Source organism: Pteronotus mesoamericanus, unplaced genomic scaffold (assembly GCF_021234165.1).
Source record: "Pteronotus mesoamericanus isolate MK-2021 breed Mesoamerican mustached bat unplaced genomic scaffold, CSHL_Meso_final scaffold_232, whole genome shotgun sequence".
In the NCBI taxonomy this organism is placed as follows: domain Eukaryota; kingdom Metazoa; phylum Chordata; class Mammalia; order Chiroptera; family Mormoopidae; genus Pteronotus; species Pteronotus mesoamericanus.
The window spans coordinates 28,793,451-28,817,378 of record NW_026555311.1 but is presented as its reverse complement, the minus strand read 5'-3'; the positions used below and the strand labels follow the sequence as shown (position 1 = coordinate 28,817,378).

The window sequence follows — 23,928 nt, the reverse complement described above, 5'->3', positions numbered from 1 at the left end:
TTCCTTAGTAAAACCTAGACTTAATGTTGCTGATTAAGGCTGAGAGGCAAAATGACCTTAAGCAAGGGTTTTGGATGTTTTTGATGTTTGCTGTGTCACTCACTGCCCCAAAGCTGCTGCCTGTCCTCAGACTTACAGACACTGGGGTGTGCAAAGCTCTCTGAGTTCTGCGGCCCAGTGTTCCACTGGATCTTAGAGCCACAGTTGCAGACAGCATGGGCCTTTGGGATTAGAGTCCTCCCAAACCTTCCCCCTCAGTTTTCTATGTGGAAACTTACACCCAAATAAATGCAGTGCTTTGCCCAAATCACATAGCTCTTGGCGGCAGTGCCATTACTAGAGCCTATTATAAAAGTCCGGTAACTACCTTAGTCACAGCTATATTTTAGCCTTACATATTGCAGAAAGTGTCCTGGGTCAGGAATCGTAAGTCCTGATCTCCAGGCTCCACTCTCCTACTTACAGATGGAATGGGAAGGGGGAGGGGCGATTATGGTGTTTTCAAAAAATCTGAAATGGTTGTATTTTAGAGTATTTATTCAACTCATACTTTACTCTTCCACTATTTTGTCATTTTTCCAAATCCACTTAGAAGGTATCTAGCTTGAAATTCTATTAAATGGCCCCTGTAACATAGCAGTCACATCTCCTAGCGTAAGAGCTGTATATTACTGAGTTTAAATCCACTCTTTAAAAAACAACAACAAAAACCCTACTCACTCCTCAAAATAAGAACAATAAGAGAATTCACAGCTAATTATCCAAATCCTGATCATTATCCAATCTATTATCTCTTCCTGAATGAGAGCATGGAAAGATCCCTGGGACAAGGGTGATCTGGATGACATTAAAAATTGGCACCGACTCTTTCCCTGGTGTCACACTGTACCATGTACATTTATATAGGTGTGTCCAGCAGCCAGCGTGGGAATGGGTGGTGGGGTGGAGAACTGCAGTAATGAGGAGGAGAGGTGGAGAAAAGAAGCAAAGAATCAGGTCATTAAATGTGATTATCTTAATAAGAGAGTCCTCCTTTCTGAAGTCACATCCAGAATTATACTGGTAACATTGCTTCTTTTCCTGTCCTAACAGGTTTACAGTGTGAGCTTACATTCTCATGACAAATGCTTTTGTCATCTTCTACTTAAGAGAAACACACCATCCAAAGGGTCCTAGAACTAGAAAACTTACCTGTATCTTCTAGAACACCCTTTTTAAGGAACAGGCCACAAACTAAGCAAAATGTCTTTGCCACAATAGACTTTTGCTGTCTCTCCCATTGTATGACACCAGCCTAAGTCGCCCAGGTATTACCAACCTCAGCTATGGATGCAGAACAGTGGCTGGAAAACTCCTACTGGCTCCTGAGATACTTATCACTGTAATAAGTTGTGCCCAGAATAAACACAGTACATTCCTATTTATATGTTTGCAAGACATGCATATTAAAATAGAAAATTTCAAATGAGAAATCGAATGTTTCCAAATACAAATAAACTATCTGTTTTTATTATACATTTTCTCATTGCCACGAGGGTGGCTGGAGTTATATTGACCTCATTACTATGTAGTTGGTACAGGAACTTTCCCCTGGTGTAGGAAGTATGAAGGTCCAAGTCTCAAAGGCAGGAAAAACATTGAAAATCTACCATTTTGGTTCTAGAAAGATCAGGACAGGTAGCAAACCTTTTTTTTTTTTTTTTTAAGGAAAATTGAAGATAAATTGGTATAATGTTTAACATAATAAAAAAGTGGGAGTCTGTAGATTACTTAATGCTCAGGGTCTTCTCCTAGCAGGCCCACAGCATAAAAATTTATTGCAAATGAGATCTTACTGCTGTAGGTCTCTCTTGTACTTCTGTCATCCCTTTAATGGGATCAGAGATGGTCCTGCCTTATGCCAAATTCTATTCAAACATAGATCACATTATTAAAGTGTCAGAGTAGTGCCCTTATTTTAAAATGCAAAAAATAGTTTAGAGAACTACATTACCTATTAGCATCTAACATATTTTCTGATTTCCTAGTGTTGTTTTTTCCTGTATCTTATATATAAAAAAATAAAAATTAAAAATACATGGGATACACTGAAATCTAGATAATGTACAATAAAACCTTACAAAGATAATTTACGTTCAATAATGTACTTTTAGAAATGCTGGCTTCTGGCCAAGATAGAGGCATAGGTAGATACCCTTTGCTTCCTTGCACAACAAAAGAAGGATAATAACCAATTTAAAAACAAAAAACAATCAGAACTGCAAAAAATTTAACTGTATGAGTCTGACTACCAAGGAGTTAAAGAGGAAACATTCATCCAGACTGGTAGGAGGGGCAGAGATGGGCAGCTGGGGTGGAGACGACACACAGCAAGGCAGTGGCTGGAGGACTGGCAGTCTCATATTTGCATGTGGATAAACCAGGAGGAACAATTAGGGAGAGAGACAGACGACACAACTCAGGGTTCCAGCATGGGAAACTAAAGCCTCAAAATCTCTGGATATAAAAACCTGTATGGGTAGCGGCAGCAGGAGAAACTCCCAGTCTCACAATAGAGTCCATTGGAGGGACCCATGGGATCCTAAAATGTGCACAAACCCACTCACCTGGGAATCAGTACCAGAAGGGCCCAATTTGCTTGTGAGTAGCAGAGGAAGTGACTGAAAGCAGGGCGAGAGCCGTGCAAGCAGCACTGTTCCCTCTCTGACCCCTCCCCCACATACAGTGCCACAACACAGAGAGGTGGGTTGTGGGCTGCCCCACCTTGGTGAATACCTAAGGCTCCATTGCTTACAATGTAACAGGTGCACCAAGACAAAGAAATATGGCCCAAATGAAAGAACAGATCAAAATCCCAGAAAAAGAACTAAGCAATGAGGAGATAGCCAACTTATCAGATGCAAAGTTCAAACACCGGTAATCAGGATGCTCACAGAAATGATTGCATAGGGCAGCAAAATAAAGGAAGAAGTGAAGGTTATGCAAAGTGAAATAAAGAAAAATATACAAGGAACTAACAGTGAAGAGAAGGAAACCAGGACTCAAATCAATGATTTGGAGCAGAAGGAAGAGATAAACATTCAACCAGAACAGAATGAAGAAATAAGAATTCGAAAAAATGAGGAGAGGTTGAGGAACCTCTGGGACAACTTTAAACATTCCAACATCTGAATCATAGGGGTGCCAGAAGGAGAAGAGGAAGAGCAAGAAATTGAAAACACTTGAATAAATAATGAAGGAGAACTTCCCCAGTCTGGCCAAGGAAATAGACTTCCAGGAGATCCTAGAAGCTCAGAGAGTCCCAAAGAAGTTGGACCCAAGGAAGCACACACCAAGGCACATCAGAATTAAGTTACCCAAGATTAAAGATAAGGAGAGAACCTTAAAAGCAGCAAGAGAAAAGGAGACAGTTCCCTACAAAGGAGTTCCCATAAGACTATCAATGAATTTCTCCAAAGAATCGTTACAGGGAAGAAGGGACTAGAAAGAAGTATTCAAAGGCATGAAAGGCAAGGACCTACATCCAAGATTACTCTACCCAGCAAAGCTACCATTTAGAATGGAAGGGCAGATAAAGCCCTTCCCCGGAAAGGTCAAGTTAAAGGAGTTGATCATCACCAAGCCCTTATTATATGAAATGTTAAAGGGAATTGTCTAAGAAAAAGAAGAAGATCAAAACTATCAACAGTAAAATGACAACAAACTCACAACTATCAGCAACTGAACCTAAAAAACAAAAACAAAAACAAAAACAAACTAAGCAAACAACCAGAATAGGAATAGAATCACAGAAATGGAGATCACATGGAGGGTTATCAGCAGGGAAGGAAAGGGTGTGAATGGGGATAAAGGTACAAGGAATAAGCGTAATTGGTAGGTACAAAATAGACAGGGAGAGGTTAAGAATAGTACAGGAAACGGAGAAGCGAAAGAACTTATATGTACAACCCATGGATGTGAACTAAGGGGCGTGGGGTGCTGGAGCGAATGGGAGTACTGGGCAAAGGGGTATAAAAGGGAGAAAAAAATGGGACAACTGTAATAGCATAATCAATAAAATACACTTAAAAAATGCTGACTAACCCAAATTAACTTCAAGATAATTTATTTTTCAAAAGTCAAAAGAAGGCAGTTGTAGACTATCTGAGCAGATTATTTCCTTAAGTGAGATCTGGGACAACATCATCCCTTAGGGGAGTATAAAACACCAACTTTCAGTTAAAATATATTTCACAGTTAAATAAGTCTTGCTTGTTTCAGTTGCTTCAAAGCCCTGTGGAGTAACAACATCATCCCATTCTGAAGACTGGAAAACAAGTTCAGTGAATGGAAATAAATTCCTGGTTAGCAAGCTTCTCCTGTGTTTGCAAATCCACAGAGGAAAGAAAAACAGAAAGTGGCTTGGTGGCCAAGGCTGTCTGGGGAGACCCAGGATTCCCCTGCCTCATGAAACACCAGCTCTTCACAGGGGTTGCTTCTGGGAGGGGAGAGAGAATGGACAGCAAGGTGTAAGGGTTTTCACTTTCTACTCTTTATACTTTTATATTTTACACGACGAATGTATCTATGTCTTCCTTGATTTCTTAGTTCTTCAGAGAAGCTAAGGTTATTATTAGCTTATGAGTTAATGATTTCTATATTTTACTGTGTTGGTAGTAGGCAAAGGCAGGTGAGGGAAAGGAAAAAAAAAAACCCCAGAAGTTTTGGGCTCAAGACTTCCCATTAACTCTTGATAGCTCTTAAGTATAGTGCAGCTTTATACTGCTGTAAGGCTTATTAGATTCAAGCCCACATTCAAGCTATCCAAATAGTTTTGGGGCTGAGACACTTGCAGGGTGCCATCCATTTCTTACTTGAATAGGTGCTGTTCTTGAATCTTTTGTAATACTCTTCTTTAAGTAGTAATTGTTCCTGGAACGGCCATTCCAACTGTAACCTCTTCTCTACATCAGAAGGTATGAATCCAGATTTGCAAATATCTGCAAACCAAAGATAATTTAGGATAACTATTTCAAAATGATAAGGTTGAAATCCCATACATTTATTTAGGTGGATATTTATGTGACTAAAGTAAGATAATTAAGTTTCTGGTTATTAGGTATGTGATCAGAGAAAACATATTCTGTTACAGAAGTCATGTTTGCTGGCTAACCAGTTACCATGAAAAAACAAAGGGCAGGCTTCCTAAGAACCACTGGCCATACATGGGACACAGGTACACTGGGCATAACTTCAGGTTATTTTACAATTCAGAAAGCTCCTCAGAAACTTGAAATTACCAGAGAACCTCTCTGAAGAAAGCATAGTTCAGTTTTCTAAAGGTTCACCTCCAAAAATACATAGAAATTTGTTTTGCATGGGCTATATGTCTGACTTGTGGCGATATCCTCTTGCCATATGGAAGGACAGGAAATGTTGGACTTTTTTTCCTCCAAATTTGGTATCTTCAAAGCTTCTGAGACCATAACACGAGCACCTGGAAAATCCACCAGTGTGCTTTCAGGCAGACTGTGCTTCTTTATCACAAGACAACAGGGCTGCCAGCGGCCTGCTGCCAGGGCTGGCTGACCCACCAGTGACTTCCTTTCTGGGAAGCTGCACATGCTGGCTTTCTGGCAGCCAGGGCATTTGCCATCCCTGTGCTCACAAAGGATGTTTCAGAAGCACTTGGATAATTCTAGTGGCCTCCCCACCCCCACCCCAAACAGAATTAAGAAAATTGATCAGCAAAGGACAGCTTCTGATCTAAACTTATGAGACCTTCTGAACACATTATGACTGGTGGGAAAGGGCTAAATCTAAACATGATTTATTCCAATGCATTATTCCAAGAGAACTGTCCTGCTTTTTTTCCTTTTTTTTAAATTACTATTTGTCAATTTTGACCCAGTTACTGGGCTACTATTCTAAATACTTGTTAAGTGAAGAAAATAAACAGCAAGAAAATACATAATATGTGAAAAATGAAATATTCATTAATATATACATTATATATATTATCATTCAACAAAGTACATATTTTTCATAATTGTTAAGACAATGATTCAACTTCCATCTGATGCCTGTACAGCACTTAAGAAAAACATGGGGCAAATCCTCATGGCTTCCCAGGGCAGGTTTCTCTGGTGAAGCTCATGGGCTTCCCATATCAGAATTGCCCATATTTTGCTGTGTATAATGTGCATCCTTTTGCCCAAATTTCTGAGGGAAAAACAAAGATGCACACTATACATGGGTAGTACTAATTCCATATCTATATATGTTTTTAATTTTTATTTGTGCTTATGTATTAAAGTGTAACTCTAGAAAGCAATAATGAGGTCTATATGTTCAAAAATAAATGCTAAAATTCCTTTATAATACAAAAAACAAGTATGTAAATATAAATAAATAAATAATTGATTAAAAAATTTAAAATGAAAGATTTTTCCCCTGAAAGTTTGGGCCAAAAATGTGGGGTGCACATTATACACGGCAAAACATGGTAACTGAGAAGTTGGCTAAACTTGGAACCAAGGATGGAGCCCAGGTATCCAAACATTCAAACTCACTCCAGGTGATTATGTATAGTCAACAAAGTTTGAGAACCACTGTCCAATAAGTCTTCAAATCTATTCTTAGAAGCCAACTGTATCTCCTGTCCTCTTCCTATGCCTTTCACTGCACTCTATTTCCAGAATAAAATGCTTTCAATCCATTGCTGTGCCTTCAGCTGGAAATACTCTTTAGTTTGAGACATTTCTACCTACAGTTCCCTCTAAGCAGCTCTGTCTTTCAGCTGCTATCATTGTTCTATTTATGCACAATTAATTCCCACTTTTGCCCAGCACACCTTTTCTTGTGAGGTGTCGCATTTCATGAACACATCAGGAGGAGGAAACCTGCCCACTGCTTCCTTCTTTTGTGTAGGTGCCTCCACAGGTCAGTTGGGAGCCCTTACTCTTACTGAATGCCTGACTGAAGTTTATGAAAATAAACAGTTAATTTTTAAAAAGGTTCACCCTGGTTGATTTGAGATTCCCAGTAACTTCTCTCCTCAAAGGTTGGCTCTTTCTTGGGATCAAAAGCGAGAAAGTCTGCCTTGGTGCCACCAAATCTCAGGTACGCAGGAGACAAACCTCTGGCCAAAGTACGAAGCTTTGGAGAACTGTTAGGAAGACAAGCAAGAAATTAAAATGATTTTTTCCAGGGAAATCTGATCAAACATGTTTACTCCCTTCTTTCTTGGTGGACCTGTTTTGTAATATCTCGTTGGACAGGCCTTGGAGGGGGGTCATACTGCCACCTGGGGGGAATCGTCTCAACCTGAACCTGTCTAATTGGCAAGGCTGCCCTTTCAGGCATCTGGAGGGAGCTTGGAGCTCTAACTCTGGCCAAAGCTTATATTTGAACTTGACAAGTAGGACAGTGTTCAGTACTTTCAAAAAACATAATCTTTTATGACTGTTGGAGGAAAAGAGTAAGAGAGTGGAAAGCAGAGCAAAGATGACTTTGTGTTTCTTTCAAAAATAAATTGTCTTCAAAAATTTACTTTCCAGAGAAGTTCATGAATGACAGGACTATTCTTCTTCTCCCTAATAACCCTCTTCCCAATGAAAACCATCCTTTTAAATTTGTTAAATAACCCAGAATTATATAAGATTCCAATTCCTGCCATTGATACCTCCCATTTGAGCAATTCTAACTGCATATCTCATCAAGCCAAAAATGCTTCTGTTGCTGCTTACTATACGCTCAGAATGGTACCAAGTGCTATAGAATGGAATTAGAATGATTTATAATACCTTCCCTCAGAAAAATGATGTCATGAATATTTAAGATACCAAAACTAAGAAAACAGAAGACCCAGGTGACAGGGACCCCTGCCCTGCATTTCTGAAGCCTCACACATGTATTCCTGGCCACACTGCTGTCTCGAATAGTCTCCAAACACAAAAAATCAATGTTATGTAGTTCTCAGATAAGCCTGATTTTAGTTTACATATGGACTTATTTCAAATAAAAAAAAAATCATTCTAGGAAAAATATCTTATTGCCAAAACTTCAAATATCCTAGGAATTAAGACCTAACTTAAAATTTGAAATTTTAAGATGTACTCTTGCTTAACTATATATAGTTAAGATTTTTAAAGATTTCTTTACTTATGTTTAGGAAAGAAAAATTAAGAGGTAGAAATTGACCAAAGGATAAATCTCCTGAATTAAAAACTTCAGTGATTCTTCCTTATCATTTTTTGTTTTTTTTGTTTGTAACTTGAGAGCTTTTTACTGTATTATGTAGGCACTTTTTCTTTCATGAGCCTTTTCCTCCATAAAAAAAATTTTAAATTATATTTTATGATGCTGGTTATTTATTTAAAGACAAATATACTAATATTATATATTAAAACATTTTCTTTGACCTAAAAGTTCATTTTCTCTGGATCTTAATAGAACTTAAAGTATTTTCAAGGGCCTCAAAATATATATGAGGACATACAAGGGATCCTAACCCAGACTTTGGGCTGGAGGTAAGGGTAGTTAGAGGCTTTCCAGAGGAAGTGGCTTCACTGTCAGGTATTAGAAAGGAATATATCTTATCCAGATCAAAGATAGTGAAGTGGGATTGAAGGAGGTGTTTCAGGTGTCTGCAGAAACTAGGGGTAGAAGAACATATGGCACCACTGAAGGGCTGACAGGTGTGTCTGGAGCCTAGAAACGGGGACAGGGAGCTGCTGGGAGAGGATAGCAAGCAAGGAGCGGGCCCATGTCACAGCAGGCCTGTAGGCCGCCATGTCAAAGGACTCCAATTTTATGTGAGAGCAATGGCGAGCCATTGAAGGATTTAAAGCAGTGCAGTATCTTCACTAGACTTTTATCTTAGAGAAGAATCTAAGGTGTAAATAGCTGGACAAAAGGACCAAGACTGCGGTTACGTTAATTACAGTCAGACAGTAATGGGCTGAGATAAGGTAACAGCAGTGAGGATGGAAAGAAGAGGGTAAATTCAAGATACATGTGGAAGTAAAAATACCGGAGTTGGTACTAACTTGGATGTTGGAGAAGAGTCAAGGGTTATACCCCTGGGAAGCATCTTGGAAGAAGGTAATATCATTTGTTGAGATGAAGAATAGGTTGATAGGTTGAAGTCTGGGAAAAAAGCAAGGGTCGGGGGGGCAGGCTTGGTCTTGTAGAATTTGGGATGCCAGGAGAACGCCTACCCTTTCAGCAGACTGAAACCTACTTCTATTGGGCCCTTGGACACGTGTGTCTGGAGTTCAGAAGACACAGGGTTGAGGTACAGAATGGAGAGTCCTCAGTCAAAGAGTCAGTGACTAATAACCCCAGCCCACAGCTGTGGCGATGTGGCCCTAAAACTGATATAAGGAGCTCCTTAGAGTCAATCCAGATTGACCCTATTCCACAGCCTTCGGCCAGGCACTGATTCCAGTCCTTGACATTTTGATTGTGTTTGATGATAAAGGAAGCTCATTTAAGCTAAGGAGAGTCTGGGGCTTTCTAGGAAGTGCAGGGAAAACTAGCACCAGGTAGAAGGCTCTGTGGCATCACAAGACATGTATCAGTGCACAGCCAGGATCAGATGCCTGAGTACCAGAGCCTAGGTCCCAGTAGTAGTGACTCTACCACCTTGGGTCACTCCCAGTCATGTTACCCTTCCTTTATTACCTTCATAGCATTCACTGCTCTCTAAAATTAGCTTCCTTATTTGTTTCCTTGGTTTCCTATCTATCCTAGTACCCACCCTTGATGTCAGCTCTGTGAATGCAGGGACCCTATCTGTGTAGCTCATCAGAATCTTCACTGCCTAGAGAAGCCTCTAGGTAAGTATCTGGCACACAGCTGGTGCTTAATAGGTATTTGTTAAGTCAAAGAACATTTGGGTCCAGCCTGCCAAAAGGGCAGGTGGCGCCAGACAAAGACTGTTTCCTGGACAAAACTGAAACCCAATGCTATGGCTCCTGCCAAGTAAGAGAAATCACATGTTTGGAAGCATTGGTATTCAGGACCTTTTTGTTTGTTTCCTTTGCAATGGAACACTTTCTTGTTCTGAGAACACAATAATGATGTCCTGTGACAAAAACCAGACTGAAACACCTCCAAAACATATCACAAAAACAAAGCTGATCAAAGATATTTCCATCATATAAAGGAAAAAGAAAGGGAAAAAAATCTACCACTGCCACAGTGACAAAGAAATAACGAAAGGACAAATAAACACAGCTGCAGATATTCCATTTCTGGAGCAGTTTGTTAAAGGAAAGAAAGAAGAAAGAAAAGTCTCCAGATATTTTTATACTACCTTATGTGTGAAAATAAGTTGCTTATGTCTGACACAAAAGCCAAGGTGTGCTGGAGCCAGCTTATACTGGCTGTACCTGCTTGTGACAGCCAATTGTTAAGTTTGAGAATCAATTGTTAAACAGTTGACAGTTTGTGATTAGCCATGGTGGGTCTATTTATAATACAGAAATTAAAAAAAAAAAAAAGAGTTTACAGCAGTTTCCTTCCCCCCGGAGAGCCAGTTGTTAAACATTTCCTAGCACAACACTGCATCAATAGTAACTCAAGCCACAGAAGTGGGTAAGACCACTCAGGAGATTATGTGAAGTGAAAAGGCCAGAAGTCTGAGGAACATCAACATTTAAGACAAGCTACAGAAAAAGATGGAGAAGAACTGTTAGAGAAATGGGGAACCCTCAGAAATGGACGTGATACAGGCCCAAAGGAGTAAGAAAGTGTTTCAATTATCAACCTTGCTAAATGCTCCCAACAGACTGTATTAGTTTGTTAGGGCTGCAGTAACAATGTACCATGAACTGGGTGTTTTAAACAAGGGAAGTTTATCGTCTTATAGTTCTGGAGGTTAGAAATCTGAAATCAAGATGTTGGCAGGGCCATGATCCCTCTAAAGGCACTGGGGAGGGCTCTGTGTTAGCCCTCTTTCCTGGTTTCTGGTAGCTCCTCGTAGTAACATAACTCTAATCTTCATATGGCATTCTTTCTGTGTGTATGTCTCCAAATTTCCCTTTTTTATTAGGACATCAGTCATATTGGATTATGGCCTGCTCCATTCTAGTATGACCAGTTCTCAACTAATTATGTCTGCAAAGACACTATTTCCAAATAAGGTCATATACTGAGGTACAAAGGATTAGGACTTCAACATCTAAATTTTGAACCCAAAAATTCAACCCATGACAGAGACCAAAATAAAATAAGGATTAAAAGTTGTTCTTTGGATTTGGCAATAAAAGTAGGTTATTGATGATGTTGGAGAGACTGATATTATGATACACTGATGGGCACATCATGAGGGTGGATCAGGAAGGAATGGGCAGTACAGGAGGTGGAAAAGGGGCGGAGAGAGCGAGGACAGTCACTGCAGAGGCACACGTGCAGGGAGGAGTTTGAGATGACAATGGCTTGAGGATGTTTCTATGCTGAGAGGAAGGATCCAATAAAAACAAAGAGGTTAAAGATCCAGGGAAGAGAAGAGATAAATGATAGAGAAAAATCCTTGGGGAGGCAGGCAGGGATAGGATCCAGAGCAACGCTAGAAGAACTGGTCTGAGAAGACAGAGGGAAGACAGCTGGACATAGCCATGGGATATTTGTAGGTTTCATGGAAGGAAGAAAAGGAAGTTCCTGTCTAGTGACTTCATTTTCTTTGGGAAAGAAAAGATATGGTCATAGGCTAAGAGTTATGAGATGGAAGTATGCTCAGAGTTTTGAAGGAAGTGCAGAATGAGAGAATCAGGGAAAAGAAGAGTTAAGAAGTAGCACTAATGGACAAGTAAGTCTGGAGGCCAAGGATTTATAGTATGACATTGAACCTTGTGGCTGGGAGAGTCCCCTCCACCCCCAAGAACTCCATAGCTCAGCTCATAGTGGGCAATGAGACTGGTAATTACATAAAGGTGGCTTATTAATATGCATTACAATTCATGATTAATTAATATTTTCCATTTCTAGACTTTATGGCCATTCTATAGATTCCAAAGAAGGAAAATATAGTTAGACTAACCTAAGTCTGGGGTTTTAGCAGGAACAATAGGGCTACAGTTTATGGTTGTTATCACACTGGCTGTTCATGTGATAAATCAAGAAGCCAAAGTCAGACATGGAAGAAGCAGAGAGAGGAGGAAGCTGTTCAGTGGAGGTACTTAAAAAAAAAATAGTTGTGGTGGTATCCACAGAGTGAAAGAACTAAGAGAGTCCAAGAATGGGAGGTTTTAAGATTTCAGATTTTGAAAGATTCTTAGTGATGAAGAGTGAAGGCATGGTCATGGCATTAGATAGCTGAAGCAGAGTGAAGCAGTGTGTGCTAGTAAGCTGGCTCCTTGAAAAAAAACTGCCTTATTTTTTAGCGTTTGCCCTTCTCCATGATGTAAATATTCCCAACAGGGTTGATTCAAGATATCAGTGTTGATGTCACTGGTGGAGCTGAAAAGAGATGCATACCTTTTATAAGCTGATATAAGCTGATTCCAGTACAACACTGAATGAAGATTATTTTATACATGGCCAGGTGGCTCAGTTGGATAGAGCATTGACCTGATATGCCAAGATTGAAGGTTAGATCCCCGGTCAGGGCACATACAAGAATCAACCAATAAATGTGTAAATAAGTGGGACAAAAAACAAACGATGTTTCTCTCTTTCTCTTTTAAAAGAAATGTGGGTATGAAGAAATAGAGGGGCAGTTTATTTAAGTGGATTTGAAGTCATTGGTGGGGCATGGGAGAGGAGAGGAAACAGATCAGTGGCCCGTCTTCCATCAGTAAAAAGCGAGTTGAGAGGGGAGCAGAGTGTGGTGACAAGGAGCAGAGGATGTGAGCCAGTCATGGAGACAGTGAACTTCATAGTGGAGTCATGATAGTCATCTTTAGCACACATCAAGTTGTGTAAAATGAAGCATGCATCATTTTACAGACAGGGAACCTGAACAAAAGAAGGCTAAGTAATTTGTTCAAGATGCCAAGACAATAGGGATTGAACCATAGCAGTCTGAAATGCAAACTTGTGGACACTGCCCTAGCCAGCGTGGCTTGGTTGGTTGGAGCAGTGTCCTGTAAGCTGAAAAATCACGGGTTCAATTCCCACTCAAGGCAGAAGCTTAGGTTGGGGGTTGGGTCTTGGATTGGGGCACATACAGAAAGCAACAGATCAGAGTTTCTTTCACTTCAGTGTTTCTCTCTCTTCCTTCCTCTTTCTTTGGAATTAAAAAAAAAAAAACAAAAAAAAAAAACCTTGTGAGTAGCTGACTAGAAGCTGCACTGGGCAATGAGAGAAGGGCGGAGGTATGGGAGATTGCCCAGCTTCTACTCCAAAGGATCACTTCAGAGAAGGAGTCACATCTACTTCTCTACTTGGGTCTTCAGAGAAGAGTCCAGCTCTTCTAGGGCAAGGAGGTAGTAGGACTATCCATGAGGAGTATAAAACAACAGGGTTACTATGGAAAGGGCTCCAGGGCACTCAGTGGCAGGTTTGTGAAGGAAGAGAAGAATGAGCATTCAATCGGGGGGAGTACTTCTCAGAAGTCAGAAGATGTGAATCTATGTATAGCTATAGACTTTGATTGTTCTCAGTTCTCTGTCTTTCTTTGCTTTTTTCTGTCAGCAACAAGCACCTAGAGGGCTTATGGCTCTTTTCGACATCAGTTATCAAACCTGAAAACTTCTGGCCAAGATGGAGGTGTAGGTAGATACACTTTGCTTACTCACACAACCAAAAGATGGGCAAGGACCAATTTAAAAACAAAAAGCAGCCAGAACTGCTAGAAAATAGAACTTTGTGGGAGTCCAACAACTAAGGAGTTAAAGAAGAAACATTCATCCAGACTGGTAGGAGGGGTGTGACAGGCAGCTGGATGGAAAGGACATGCAGCAAGGTGGTGGATGGCAGACCAGGCAGGCATAGCAGTGCCTAGCAGACCGGGTTATCCCACTTATGCATGTGGGTAAACTGAGCGGAACAACTGCGGAGTAAGACAGACCACGCAACTCAGGGTTCCAGCTCTGGAAAATAAAGCCTCAACACCTCAGGCTGTAAAAAACTGTGGGGGTTGTAGTGGTGGGAGAAACTCCCAGTGTCACAATAGAGTCCATTGGAGGGACCCATGGGGTCCAAGAATGTGTACAAATCCACCCATCTGGGAATCGGCATCAGAAGAGCACAAGTCACTTATGGGTAGCAGGGGAAGTGACTGAAAGCAGGGCGAGAGCCGTGCAAGCAGCACTGTTCCCTCTCTGACCCCTCCCCCACATACAGTGCCACAACACAGAGAGGTGGGTTGTGGGCTGCCCCACCTTGGTGAATACCTAAGGCTCCATTGCTTACAATGTAACAGGTGCACCAAGACAAAGAAATATGGCCCAAATGAAAGAACAGATCAAAACTCCAGAAAAAGAACAAAACACTGAGGAGATAGCCAACTTATCAGATGCAGAGTTCAAACACCAGTAATCAGAATGTTCACAGAAATGATTGCATAGGGCAGCAAAATAAAGGAAGAAGTGAAGGCTATGCAAAGTGAAATAAAGAAAAATATACAGGGAACTAACAGTGAAGAGAAGGAAACCAGGACTCAAATCAATGATTTGGAGCAGAAGGAAGAGATAAACATTCAACCAGAACAGAATGAAGAAACAAGAATTCGAAAAAAATGAGGAGAGGTTGAGGAACCTCTGGGACAACTTTAAATGTTCCAACATCTGAATCATAGGGGTGCCAGAAGGAGAAGAGGAAGACTCTTCTCTTTCAATTTCAAGAAATTGAAAACTTATTTGAATAAATAATGAAGGAGAACTTCCCCAATCTGGCCAAGGAAACAGACTTCCAGAAAATCCTGGAAGCTCAGCGAGTCCCAAAGAAGTTGGACCCAAGGAAGCACACATTAAGGCACATCAGAATTAAGTTACCCAAGATTAAAGATAAGGAGAGAACCTTAAAAGCAGCAAGAGAAAAGGAGACAGTTCCCTACAAAGGAGTTCCCATAAGACTATCAATGAATTTCTCCAAAGAAACGTTACAGGGAAGAAGGGACTAGAAAGAAGTATTCAAAGGCATGAAAGGCAAGGACCTACATCCAAGATTACTCTACCCAGCAAAGCTATCATTTAGAATGGAAGGGCAGATAAAGCCCTTCTCGGGAAAGGTCAAGTTAAAGGAGTTGATCATCACCAAGCCCTTATTATATGAAATGTTAAAGGGAATTGTCTAAGAAAAAGAAGAAGATCAAAACTATCAACAGTAAAATGACAACAAACTCACAACTATCAGCAACTGAACCTAAAAAACAAAAACAAAAACAAAAACAAACTAAGCAAACAACCAGAATAGGAATAGAATCACAGAAATGGAGATCACATGGAGGGTTATCAGCGGGGAGAGCAAAGGGTGTGAATGAGAGGAAAGTTACAAGGGATAAGAAGCATAATTGGTAGTTACAAAATAGGGGAAGGTTAAGAATAGTATAGGAAATGGAGAAGCCAAAGAACTTATATGTATGATCCATGGACATGAACCTAAGGGAAGTATTGATTACTGGAGGGAGGGGGTGTGCAGGGTGGACGGGGTTAAAGGGGAGAAAAGAAAATGAGACAACTGTAATAGCATAATCAATAAAATATACTTTAAAAAAAAACAAAAACAAAACCTTGCACTTGACATTGATAAAAGTGCTTTTCCAAATATTAACAGCAACTTTGCCAGTGTAGATACAGGAATCTGATTATCAAAAGTTATTATTAAATATTTATCAAATTGGCTAAATGGGATGAGCTTGTTGACAAAAAAATAAGCAAATCCTTATGAAAAGCAAGCACAACTGTGTAATTGCTATCACTGTTTAGCACCATAGTACTTCTCTTTAGTACCAGCATCGCTATCAGTGACTCAGTGCTCAGTTTTTACCTTGCATTAGTGAATCATGCTTGATTGAATGGGGACTGCACTGTTTAATACGGTAATCACTAACCACATGTGGCTGTGAGTGCTTGAAATGTAGCTAGTCTGAATTTGAGATGTGCTGTGAGTATAAAATATAAAATATACACCAGATTTTGAAGACTTGGTTCGAAGAAGAATGTGAAATCTCACTAATATTTTTATATTGACTGCATGTTGAAATAACATTTTCTATTGAATACATTATTAAAGTTAATTTCACCTGCTCCTTTTTACCTCTTTTTAATACGGCTACTAGAAAATTTAAAGTTACACATGTAGCTTGCATATGAAGCTCATATTCCATGTCTACTGAGCAGTGCTGGTTTCAGCGCTCCCATATTTAAGTGCCAGGGCCTCTTGAGAGCTCCGCCCAGATCAGGTTTAGGAGGTTTTTGATTTGGTTGTTGATTAGTTACCTTTGGGGAAAAAGCAAACTGAAAAAATAGTCCTTTAAAATCTAGATTGTTCTGTCATTGGCATTTACATTCTGTGTACTCTGTGTGTTCTAATAGCAAATGTGAAAAAAAAAAAAGTCTGCCATCATGGGAAACAGAACCATGCTATTCAGTTAAATTTGCTTAGGCCTCTTTAGAAATACCTTAGAGGTTTTATTTAGATCCTGATTCTCCCACTATCAGGTCAGTGCTTATTTTTACCATATCAATCTTCTCAATTTGTTTCCAGATGATCCTTTTTTTTTAAAATGCATATCTTACTCTGTTGCCTTAAAAATATACATATACAGCTTTACTTTCTTTTTGTGTACACTTGTCTCTGCAATTAGCACCTGGGTTCAAACTCTGCTCCTTCCTGTAGTAGCTGCGTGACCACAGGCAAGCTATTGAATCTCCCTAAGCCTCAATATTTTTCATTTTTATAACGGAGATAATAATAGTACTGACCTCAGAGTTTTGTAGCAGGACTCAATAAATTATACCTGGGAGGTGCTTAGAACAGGGCCTGGCAAATGACAAGGGCTTAATTAGCATCAGCCCTGTCTATTATCTTCTCCTTATCACTTCAGCTTTCACCTGCTAGGCTCTTGCCATCCTCACCCAAACAATGCCCATCTCACCCTCCACTCCTGTGGACAGATATTGAACTTAGTGTTGTATTGTGACATGGAAGCTAAATGTTTTGTCTTCTGAGGTGGCCAGGCTACTTTGGCACTGTGCTAACCATCGTGGGGAGCTGGACCCTCAGACCCTACTTCAGAAGCTAGGTTTTAGAGGAGAAGGAGAGGGAGTTCCTGCCTTTCTGAGCTGCCATCTTTTAGGCCTCACCTGAGAATAGTGTGGATGTGACTGCAGATGCTTCTGGGGAGCAGGCATCGAAGAGAGCCTCTGCTATGGAAGGAATCTGGAGTGGCCAGGAGCCAACCCTAGAGGGAAGCCCATGTGAACAGGAATACACTGTGTTTTATAAACCAAAAAACAGTTTTATCTATTGCATGCTAGCCTTTTTGGTTTTCATTATCCTCCAGCCTTTAACAAAAAGGTTGGGGCCAGGGAGGAAGAAAGAGTGCTATGGGATGTTAAGAGATGGGTTTAAGAAGAGGCAAAGGTATCATCCTCACTCAATGGCAAATCGGAAGTTCTGAGTGTTTAGGAGGCTGAGGGTCCTAGCCAATTGGTTAGCTTAATGGCGGGGTAATCGGGCCTGGACCTCAAAAGTCATACTATAGGTTTTTTCCTTTTGGACCTGTTTCTCCAGGAAGGTATTCTCAAATGCCCTTCCTCAAGGAAGGGTGGGGCAGAGGCTGCTGCAGCAGTGGCAGAATAGAACCTGTGTTCTCACATTATAGGAAGTGGTCATTTACATAATCCCTCTGTTTTCAGTCAAGTACCTCACACCCTCTCTTCCCTTATCATCTCTCCCTGAATCCCCAAGCTAGGCCTGAGGTCCTGAGATATGTAGCTCTATACTTCAGAGTTTCTCCAGAGTAGTCTTTCTGTCTCCCAACCAGCTACTGCCTACATCACATTCCTATTCCTAAGAAAGCGGACAAAGTGGGGATTCCTCCCCACCAAGAAACACTCCCTCTCCTGCCACAAGCAGGAAGATGGAGGTTAACTATGATCAAAAGATACAGCAAGAACTGGTGAATGGTTATCAAATACTTGCCACTTTCCAGGAAAAAGGAGTTAGCTTAAACTGTGAGTACTCTGGGTCAAATACTGTGCTAAGCACTTATTTGTTATTATGTCATCAAATCCTCATTACAATCCTGCAAGAAAGTTTTATTCTACAGGTAAAGAAACTGCAGCTTGGAGTTGCCAGGCAAATGGTAAAACTAAGCCACCCAGCCTTGGCAGAGTTGGGAATCAAGCCAGGGTGGTCTGACAATTAATCTAAAAGTTGGCTACCTAATTGAGAATCAAGATGGCAGAGGAGAGAGTGGAAGTCACACTGACCTCCTCCCAGGACCAACCTGGGATTTACAGCTAAATTGTGGAGAAATCACCTGGAACAAACAACAGAACAATAGCGGGAGAGGAGACCCATAAACTTGGAGACAGAAGAATCAGCTTTAGTGCGATCTAACTGGTAAGGAGTGTGGTAGAGATTCAAGAAGGGGGCGGGGAGCCCACGGGCAGCAGTGCCAGAAGGATATTGAAAGGACCAGTTGGATTCCCCCGGAGAAGAACAGGGTCTGAACCGTAAGTGGGGATCTCCAGTGAACAGCACCAGAGCCCAAAGAGTACACAGATAACAACCAACTGCAAAAAGCGGCAGGGTTTCTCTCTGCCAGAGACAGGTGGCTGGAAACGCAAAGAGCCTTTTAAAGGGCTAGTGCATAAATTTTTATTTGCAGCCACTTACCCTGGTTCCCGGCAAAGGTGGGGGCAGACTGGGCTAGGGACACCTGAGGAGAGACTGGGGAGGGAGGCTTTGGGGAGAGAACTGGGAGAGTAGCCAGCAGGATCCCAGTGCTGACTCCTCCCCCATGTGGCAGCAGCCATCTTGCTCAGGCAGACCAGTACCCTGAGCAGCAATAGCATGAGAGGACACAATAGCCCCGCCCCCATGAGGGACTTGGCCCTGTCCCAGTGGTGTTAAAGCCTGATTTATGAGTTCAGAGTGGTAGCCACAGATAGTCAATTCCTGGATAAAGGGGGCACAGAATGGTCTAGAGGCACTTAAGGAGAGACTGGAGACAGTGGCTTTGAAGAGAGAACAGAGAGAGTAGTGGCGGGATCCTAGTGCTGACTCCTCCCTCATTCGGCAGCAGTCATCTGGCTCTACAGACCACTCCCATGAGTAGTAGCAGCATGAGAAGACACAATAGCTCTGCCCCCAGGAGGGACTCTGCCCAGCCCTGTGGTGTCTAAGCCTGACTGCAGTGTGACTAGATTCACAACTGAAGGAGATAGCTGCAGACAGTAGATCCCAAGAACTCTTGAATAGACTGCCTAAGATCAGAGAGGGCCAACATCTGACATCATCAGAGACAGATCCAGAAAGAAAAAGAAAAAACAGCAGTCTCCTACCATAGAAGCTCACACCACAAAGTCAGGATGTCAAAACAGGTCAGTTTAAGAAGCAGAAGCAAAAAAGAAGAGTCTCACAAATAATGGGAAGACAAAGAAATACCTGCCAGTCGAAGGGAAAGGAGGAATCCCTAGAAAGAGACTTAAATGAAATAGAAGCAAGTAAAATATCAGATATTGAGCTCCAAACAATGGTTCTAAGGAAGCTCAATGAGCTCAGTGAGCTCAAAGAGAATTACAAAATACTACAGGGAAACTATGAGGAACATACTGAAAACTATATCAGCATGAAAAAGGACGTAGAAACTATAAATAAGACACAAGAGGAAATGAAGAATACAATTTCTGAATCGAAGATCACAGTAGAAGGAATCAAAAGCATGCTAGTGGAAGCAGAGGATCGAATCAGTGAGCTGGAGGACAAGGTAGAAAAAAGCTCCAAGAAAGAGCAAGAAAATGAAAAATGACTCAAAAAGAATGAAGAGGCATTTAGGGAAATGCAGGACAACCTGAAACATAATAATAACTGTATAATAGGGATACCGGAAGGAGAAGAAGAAGAGCAAGAGATAGAGAACCTGTTTGAAAGAGTAATGATGGAAGACTTCCCTAATTGTAGGAGAGAAAGTCCCACAAGTCCAGGGAACACATAGGGTCCCTTTCAAGAGAAACCTAATGAGGCCCACTCCAAGACACATCATAATTAAAATGGCAAATATCAAAGGCAAACAGAGAATCCTAAAGGATCCTTTAACTTTTTTTATATGTATAGTACTATATTGTCTTAAATGTTTAATATAGTAATATTGTCAATATTTTACTTTATAGCTTTTGGGTTGGAATATTTTACTTCAGGGTAAGAAAAATATTAGTTAATATTTTCTCCTAAAACTCCTTAGATTCTACATATTGATTTTTAACTTATCTGAATATTTCTTGTATATTGTGTGAACCTGGGTCTATATTTGTTTTATTTGAAGTAATAATGGTCCATGAACCTTATTTGTTGAATAAGCCTTATTTTACCCATTGATTAGAAATATCAGCTTAATCATACATTACATTTTTAGACAGATATATACATTTGTTTCTAGAATGCTCATAATATTTCATTGAGCTACTTGATTATTTCTGTGCTGGTGTCATGTTGTTTTAATTGCTGAGACTTTCTAATGGGTTTAAATTTTTTAATATTTTACAATTGACTTTGACTTCGAAAAAATAAATGAAATCAATCTGCATTTAAAAAAGAAAGAAAGAAAAAAGAAAGAAAGAAAGAAAGAAGGAAGGAAAGAAGGAAGGAAGGAAGGAAGGAAGGAAGGAAGGAAGGAAGGAAGGAAGGGAGGGAGGGAGGAAGGAAAGAAAGAAAGTCCTACCTTTTGTGACAACATGGATGGAACTGGAGAATATTATGCTAAGTGAAATAAGCCAGTTGTTGAAAGACAAATACCATGTGATCCCGCCTATATGTGGAAACTATTCAACAAAATAAACTAACGAACAAAATAAACCACAGGCATGGAAACATGGAGCAGACTGAAAGTGACCAGAGGGGATGGGGAAAGAGGACAATGGTGGGAAGAAGGGGAAGGGACTAGACAAAGAACATGTATGAATGACACATGGACATGGACAACAGAGTGGGAATCAACTGTGGGAGCACAGGGTGGGGTGGGATGGGTGGAGGGTGGTAAAGGGGAAATTGAGGCAACTGGAGTAGCATAAACATCATTTAAACATTAAAAAAAAGTAGGCTACCTGCTTTTATTTGCAGAATAAATGACTCAAATTAGTAATGGCAGCTAACAGTGTGGTCACAGGAAGGACAGCATGTGGGTGTTTGGCAATGGCAAGATACCCAGCTGTCTGGCTTGGTTGAGGTGTGGCTGTCTTTGGAGGCTCTCATGACCTAGATGAGTGGCCTAGGTGACCTGGGACTATCCCTGTAGCTTTTTGTTTTGGGATTGGCCTGCACTCCTGGGGCAGAGGCCAGTGAACCTGCACCAAGTTTTCTCCTATCAGAAAAAAAATTACAGCTGATAAAGCACTGCCACATTTTGCACCCTCACCTTGGAGAGACATCTTTTTATTAAGGGTCTGTAAGGCACCGCAATCATGCCCCAGGTCTCATTGTCTTATATTTAGATTTTTTTTAGAAGTGTAATGTGGGAAATCTCTGTACCTTGTGCTTAATTTAGCTGTGACCTTAAAATAGCTCTTTAAAATTTTATTTAAAATATACATAATATATTTTATGTATACTTTTAAAAGGGCGGAGGAGAGAAAGAGTGCGCGAGCGCACAAGCTTATTCTCCTTTGAGGTCTTTTCCATCTGACTTTTCAAAAAATTTTTTTCAACCCTTCTTAACAGGGTTAAGAGACAGGAGCCTGCCTGGTCCACAGTCTTACTTTTTCTACACTGTGCTGCTCGCAAATTCAAGACAGCCCTTCGGGTGCACTTGCCTGGGTCCCTCCTCCAGGCGCGTTGCTGGGCAGTTGGGAAGTTTCCTAAATTTCCCCTTAATACCTGGCTTTAGCTGGCGCTCACTGAAAGAATGAAGTCGGGAGGAACGATATGGGAGGCGTGAGAGATCGAGAGAGAGGTAGAGAGAGATGGGTGGAGGGAGGGAGAGAGAATTTCCCTGTGGCAAAAGAGACAAAAGAGAGGAGAGGAGGCTAGTGGCTGGCAGGGCAGGCGGGTATGTTAGGAGGCCAGCAGAGGGCACAGGGGCACAGGGACTGAAAGGCCGGCGCTTACCCCAGGAAGGTGAAGAACCGCGGGTTTGTGGCCAGGTTGGCGTCGATGGTGAAAGACAGGAAGGCGGGACTCACCAGGTGCACCGGCTGCTGGGTGGAGAAGTCCAGCCCCACCATGTCCACGGATTGCACGGGTGCAGCTAGGACTCCCGTGGAGAATGCACGGAGCAGCCCCAGGAGCAGCGGCAGCGGCAGACCCGACTTCAAGCGCAGCAGCATCTCGGGCTCACCTGGCTGTCCCACTAGCATGCGGCTGCGCAGCGAGAGTGGAGCCCTGGGCACTTCCTACAGCCAAGCCACAGCGCCCTTTTCTCTTTTCCTCCACCAGTTCAACCCGCTTCACCCCACCCACTGCGCCCGGCATCCCTCCCCCTCCTGCCCAGAATCCCTCCCACTGCTCCGCTTCTCTCCGCCCGCCTCGCCCACTCACTCCCACTGCCTTGCACCTTTCCTTCCCCCCCGGGGGTGGTGAAGTCCACCTTCAGCCATTTGACGGATGTTGGCATGGCCGCCATCCAAACACCCAGGAGGCCTAGGGAGGGAGCGCCCAGCGAGGAGCTCTGGGCACCGGCGCCGGCTTCCGTGTGCGCTCTGCTTGGAACACCAGTGTTTCCCTCTTCTAGGACCCACCCAGGTGGCGCCAGGTCTTCCGACCCTTAACTGAAACCTCCAGTTGATCATTCATCGCTTGCCCTTTCACCTTGTTTATAAAACTTTGTTGTCTCTTGAGCCTGACAAATTCTGATTAACCCGCATGCGCTCTGTCCAGGTAGCTGTTTCCCAGGTATCTTACTTTTGCCTGAGAAATATGACCTGGGCATTGGCTAACCTGTAGCTAGAAAGAACACTTCCAAAAATTCCTTATCAACTTTTCAGAAAATCTAGTTAGCATAGTCTTAAAGCACTAAGTAGTCTAACAGATGAAACTCAGCCCATGAAGCCTCTTGCAAGTGTAGGGTAGTAACTGTCCCTTAATTTTGGAGCCTTCCCCAATTTCTCCTCTGCACATTTATCTTTGGCTGTTGGCTAGACTTTTTTTCCGTTTTCTTTTGAGGCAGACATTAGTGTCTAATTATTACAAGCACCATGCGCTTAGGACTTACTATATGCATGGTAGTATAAGAGGTGCTTTACCTGTATTATCTCTCATGCCCCCACAACTCTGCCAGGTGTCATTATTCTCATCTTACACGCAAGGACCCAAGCTCTGAGATACTAACAAGTCCAAGAGTCAGAACTGGGGTGTGAAGGCAGTTGCACAACCCCAAGCAGATAGCAGCCTGTTTCAGCTGAAATGTAACTTCTTCCAAGAAACTTTGCCTGAACCTCCAGGCAGCTGATATCCCCTATGACACATTCTCATAGCATCCTGAACTTGCTAGAACTTACCACGTTTGCTGAATTGTGAATGTTGTTCCATGCTGACATGCTTGGCACTTAGTAGGTATCCAATAAAAATATATTGAGTAAGCACATTACACCAACACCCTTAGAATTCTCCACTTAGATTTCACAACCAATAAAACAATATATAAAAACGAATTGTTTTGAAATTTATATCTAATTTGCATAGATCTCTTCTTAAGCAACTTAAAAGTTAAATGCATAGTTAATGGAGCAAGGTTACAGTTTGGAGATTATGTGTATATGTATTTGTTACTATCTTGCAACTGGAATCAGGTTTATGTCCTACAATTATATATAAGAAAAAATTCATATGTAAACTACA

General features: G+C 41.5%; 1 protein-coding gene across 1 annotated transcript in view; it reads right to left on the bottom strand.

The window, feature by feature from the left end:
• The window catches only part of HPSE (heparanase), a 39,574-nt gene extending 17,138 nt beyond the window's left edge, over positions 1-22,436 (bottom strand). The window contains exons 1-3 of the mRNA XM_054591562.1: positions 22,201-22,436; positions 7,002-7,147; positions 4,854-4,979 (exon numbers count right to left, since the gene is read on the bottom strand). Coding sequence (XP_054447537.1) covers positions 4,854-4,979; positions 7,002-7,147; positions 22,201-22,418 — 490 coding nt within the window. The 5' untranslated portion in view covers positions 22,419-22,436. The remainder of the gene's footprint in view (positions 1-4,853; positions 4,980-7,001; positions 7,148-22,200) is intronic.
• Between the last annotated feature and the right edge of the window lie 1,492 nt (positions 22,437-23,928).